This window comes from Leptopilina heterotoma, unplaced genomic scaffold, assembly GCF_015476425.1.
Source record: "Leptopilina heterotoma isolate Lh14 unplaced genomic scaffold, ASM1547642v1 Lhet_455, whole genome shotgun sequence".
Taxonomy (NCBI): domain Eukaryota; kingdom Metazoa; phylum Arthropoda; class Insecta; order Hymenoptera; family Figitidae; genus Leptopilina; species Leptopilina heterotoma.
This window is the reverse complement of record NW_025111089.1, coordinates 339,345-345,044: the sequence shown is the minus strand read 5'-3', so window position 1 is coordinate 345,044 and position 5,700 is coordinate 339,345. Positions and strand designations below refer to the sequence as shown.

Sequence of the window (5,700 nt, the reverse complement as noted above, 5' to 3'; positions counted from 1 at the left end):
TGAATATAAATCGACGATTTATTTCATACGAATGTGCCACAAAAGGAGAAGATGGTATCAAATTATCTGCACAAGAGTCACATTTCACAACGACTTTGAAGCCTAGTCCTCTTGTACTTGCAGTTTCAAATTTAATATTTCCATTACACGTTTTGCACTTCACTAAACTTGAAATAGCACCAAACACAGCACTAAAGTTTAAAATGCGATATTCAATATTAGGATCCTGATTCACAGTCATATCAATATTATTTTTCAGTTTCTTTGCAGACGTGCTGAAACTTTCAGTTTCCGATTCGGACAGTTTCGGATTAAAAACATTCTTCCTTTTATTTGGTCGAGATTTCCGAAAATTATCACTGCTTCTTGTTTCTCGCGAACCTTTTTTTCGATTCATTTTTAAATGTAAAATAAAAAAAATCTGCGGAGAGAGGGTCGAACGCGCCAAGCTGCAGACTTGCCGGTCCAAAAACACTAGAAACAGGTGATCCAACTCCGGTAGTGGGGGTACGTAATAGTTTGGTTTCCAGAAATCGGCTGAAAAGTCATGAATCGTAGTAGCCTTCTGCGCATATTACCTACAGGTGGTAATTCAAAAAATAGATATTCATTTTATCGATGCATATATGTATATACAAATCAATATGTATCAGTCTCTTTTAACGCTCATATCTCAATCAATTTTGTTGGAATCGACTTGAAATTTTCAGGACATACTCTCAGATACTTATGCTTCAAAAAAATGCAATAAAAGAAAAATCGATTTTTTCAAAGTTGCAAGTGGGGGTAACCCCTTAAGTCGATTTTCTATTTAAAAATTATATTAATTATTTTTGGAGTCCTCTGCGGCGAACAATAAAGACTTACAAAAAATCGCATTTTTTACAAAAAAATTGACATAAATTGTTTATAAAAAAATCTTCTTCATTAATATTAAAAATCATGTGTACTTCACTAGATAGGTTAACTAAGAATGTACAGTTAAATTTTCAAGTCAATCGGACGAAAACTCTATGAATTCTACTGCTCGCTGTTTTACAGAACATGGTTTAGAGAAAAACGCGTTTGAAATTAAAATTGTCTAGTTTTACATTTCGGAATTGCTCCAGAAAAATTAATTTTAAGAACATTTCCAGTTGTTTTCATGCTAAAACATTATTGATTATTACTTTTAGGGTGTTGTTAGAGAAAACTGCTCTTTGTATATTAATTTTCTTAGAGTTTAGATGTAAAACTATCTGCATGGATTTCCGTATGGATATCAACTGACCTTTTTAAATTTTAAGTAAACGGAAAAATATATACATATAAAAATATTATTTTATGCATTTTTATATTTTACTTTAAAGTAATTTTCATTTTCTATTGAAATAAAATTAAAAAATGTATTCATCTATAAATGTCCAAATAAACAGAGAAGCAAAAATTAAAAAATAGAGTATTATGATTCAGGCCTCAGGCCAAGTAATACTTTTTTGTTTAAAGTTTTTTGCAAAACAAGTTATTTAACAATTTGTTATTAAAAAATAGTTACTTTTTAAAAAACTAATAACGCTAATCGACTTTACTCGAAAAATTACTACATAAACATATATGATTATTTTTTTTAACTAATATTGTTAAAAAATTGTTATAAACAATTGGAATGTACTCGTTATAACCTGTTACTTGAAACGTGGTCAATTGATTTTTTCTAGAAGAAAATTAATAAAATTGTATCACCAGTTAAATACGTACTTGTAAAGAATGTCAGTGAGTAAACTGAAAGCTTGATACTAATAAAGCTGTATTAACATCGTTTCTTTTACAAATATACGAACAGGCCGGTACTAAACTTGTCGATTGAAATATCCAACACGGTACCAAAGTATTTTTGTATAAAATTACGTATATTGCTAATAAAATTCAGCATAAAGTAATTAACTTCATTATACAAGCTCATAGAATAGATATTTTCATGTTTTTATAAAAAATTCATTTAATTTACAGTTTTCTAACACAAATAGATTAAAAAGTTAAACAGTGTTTTACATCTACTCAACACACACAAAATTATTTTCTTTTCTATTTCATAATCATAAAAATTAAATCAAGTATGTTTATTTTTAATCGCATACATTATTAGGATATAGATCAATAAGTTGAACTAATAACAATTGTAAAACATTTTTACCGTATATCAAAAATCTTGATTTTTCAACTTGTGTTGTTTCTGCACCAAGTAATGTGCTTAATTTTCTTTTACTAATTACGTTAAATCTTTAACTTTATTTCATAAGCATTTTTTTAGATGAATATATTATGTGGCAAGCACGTAAAGCAGTACTTTTTAGGTGAGGATGTCTTTAGTGACGTAGGTGAGACAAAGGCGAAATGGAAGCGAGTCGGAGTCAAGCCGAAGTCGAGCCAAAGTTGCACAGACAGCGTGTATTAAAAGCATCCGAACATAGAAATTGCTACGTGCGAGCTGCATACGCTATTTTTTTGCCATTGATATAAAAAAGTGAACCTCTCAGTCTTAATCTTTCAATTATTCAATCTTTTAAGGGGAGGGGGTAGGGTCTAACGGCTGAAAAAAAGCATCTTTTTTGTGAATTTTTATTGAAGAAATGGTAAAAGTTTATATGTTAAATTTTTTTGCATATTATTAGTTAGTATTTGAAGAAGATTTTGTAAAATTTTTGTTTAAAAATATTAAGAATTATGCCGCTGACGGAGCATTTTCCAAAACGCTTTATGAAAAACATAATTTGCGGTGAACATCATAATTAATTAAAACATTAACGAAATTCAAAAACTAAAGTGAATTTGCTTAGAAGAATAATTTTGCCCGACCCAAACGTTTTCCTTTTTGAAAATTTTTGAATTTTGAATTTTTTGCGACTAAATGAAGCAAAAAACGCTATTTTCACTCAAAAAATCCGCCATTTTGTTGCTATATCTTGGAAAAAATAAATAAATAAACAAAAGAAAAACGTTGGGATCGGGTATTTTATGTGTTAAAAAAGTATGCCAAGTTTTATGAAGATTGGTGCAGTAGTTTTTGAGTTATGATGTTCACCGACTTTGAAAATGGTCGTTTTGAGAAAAACGCGTTTAAAGTTTAGTATTCGCTGGACAAAATACAACTAATAAGTTGTGATTTATTTTATTCTATGCCGTTATATTTATTTACATTAATATTTTCAGTTTTGAACATGGAACCAATTAGAGGCAATCAACCTCCATATATTGATTCGGATGATGAAACAAGTCAAGATTCAGAAGATGAAAACCAAATGAATGATGTTGAAGATTTGCCTGACGATCCTGAGAAAGAAATAATAGGAAAATATCTTTTATATTTAAGGAGCTCTACTCGTGCAACCAATGATGATGTTATTAATATTTTAATCCAACTACAAGATATAGTTCAATGGTATGTTGATCGCAGCCTAAATGAAATTGAAACAAAACTTGAAGATCATAACATCCACTTAAGAGACTATATTAATATTGATGAAATAAGTGAAAGCATTAATTGCAGCCAAGGACTTGACTCTATTTACAAACAAGACAAGTATTTCCAGAAAAAATTCAATGTTGTACAGCCGAAAAGAATTGAATTGGGTGAAAGGTTTGCTTCTTACGGAACAGCTTCAGTGGACGGAAATCAACCAGTAAGGATAAAAAGGGATGAATTTATTCATATTCCAATCACTGAAACTCTTCCTAGATGGCTACAAAACGATTCTTATGCTAACGTTACAAATTTACCGAGAAGACGTGAGGATGGAATACTGGAAACGTACATGGATGGAAAGCATATTCAAGAACATCCTTACAGAAACCAGAGACCAAATTGCAAACTTTTGAAATTATACTACGATGAAGTTGATATGTGGGATGCAGTCAATAGCAAATCATCATCTATTAATAAGCTGGGAATGTTTTACTGGGTAGATGAAGATATAAAATCTGAACATAAATCACAATTGAAATTTATAAATTTGGCTGGTATTGTATCGAATCCTCATTTAAAAACATATGGGATGAATTCAGTTTTGAATCACATTGTGAACGATATTAAGAAATTGGAAGAAGGTATTCAATTACCAAATGGTGACATGGTTTATGGAACTGTTTCAGTAATATTTGGTGACAACCTAGCTGTATATCAATTGTGTGGTTTTAGGGAATCATTTATTGCGCGCCACCCTTGCAGAACATGTTAAGCAACATTGACTGAAGTGAGAGATATGTGTAGAGAAAATCAGACACTGCTTCGTACGCAAGAAGAACATGATCGTCAAGTAGACCAAATTGAAAATGCTGTTGGGCGGAGAAAAGATGAATTAAGAACGGGGTACGGTATTAATAGAAAAACCGCCTTGACTTTAATAGAAGGATTTCATCCTTTACTGTCCACTCCACCAGACTTAGTTCACGATGATTGGTTGGGAATTTGTGTTCGAACCACCAAACTGTTTCTAAGAGAAATTTGTTTTACTTTACAATTAATTTCTCTTGACGATCTAAATGGTAGAATAACAGATTTTGATTACGGATACACAGAAAAATCTGAAAAACCATCACCAATCAGTCAAAAGCATGTAATAGATATGAATGAAGGATTTAAGCAGACAGCGGCACAGATGGCACAATTAGTTACAATGTTGCCATTAATCATTTCTGATAAAGTTCCTGAAGGATTGCTTGCGTTAGAGAATTATTTGAAAATGATTGAATATATTCTTATTTCACATGCCGATACAATTAATTCCTCGATATTAGACTATTTGAGTAGATGCATTTCAGGATATCTGGAAACATTTGAAGCAGCCTACAATGAACATCTCACTCCCAAACAGCATTTCTTATTACATAGAGTAGCTGCAATTTTAAGATATGGGCCTTTACAGAATTATAAAACGATGAGAGCAGAAGCTTTTCATCAAGTTTCTAAACGGATGGCTCAATGTCTACTCACGTATAAAAATCTACCACTGACATTAGCAAAAAAACACCAGTTGCGTGAAGCATTTATATTACAAGGAGATTTGGGAAGAGAAATGACTAAAGGTCCTTCAAAGTGGGTTCCTATCGATGCAATTATTTATCAAGATTTATTTCCTGATGTAAGACGTTTGCAAATTGCAAATTGGGTAATGATAAATGGAATTAAATATGTTCCGTTGAAATGCTTTTTAGCTACAGGGTACAGTGAAGAAAATCTACCTGAATTCGTAGTCTTGCATGCCATTGTTTGGAGAAACGAGAATCCTATTTTCGTTTGTCGAACAGTTACAACTGTTGAGCACAATATGATTTTAATGTCCTATGAAGTTAAAATTAATGAACAATATGTTTCTTTAACATATAATGATTTATTGACGCCAGATGTATTTCATGGACACCGTTGGATTAACAAACAATATATCATTATAAAAAAAGCGCTTGGAAATTTGCATTAAATTGCTGTAAGTAAAAGAAAAATACTTAGTTTACATTTATCTTTGTTGTAAATTTATAACATAATTTATTTTTCAGATTCTGCTCTTAATGAACGGCCGTAACTTTCTTCATTTATTGGCGTGGAAGAATTTGAACCAAAAAATTATTCAGAACCAACCCAGTAAAAAAAAACTAATTCAAACGGATTAAAATGAATTAAGATTTTTGCTAGAAAGCGGGATTCATTCAAGCTCTTTGTATATTCGA

The 5,700-nt window shown here is 30.9% G+C and overlaps 1 protein-coding gene across 1 annotated transcript; it reads left to right on the top strand.

Annotated features, from left to right (window-relative positions):
- Positions 1–4,238: 4,238 nt before the first annotated feature.
- Positions 4,239–5,453, top strand: LOC122507252. The gene has a single exon (XM_043619869.1). It carries the CDS (start codon positions 4,239–4,241, stop codon positions 5,451–5,453), a length of 1,215 nt encoding a protein of 404 aa, XP_043475804.1.
- The last annotated feature ends 247 nt before the right edge of the window (positions 5,454–5,700 follow it).

Excerpts from the sequence above, each read along its gene's own strand:
- LOC122507252 (XM_043619869.1), top strand. The coding sequence starts at position 4,239 with ATGTGTAGAGAAAATCAGACACTGCTTCGTACGCAAGAAGAACATGAT.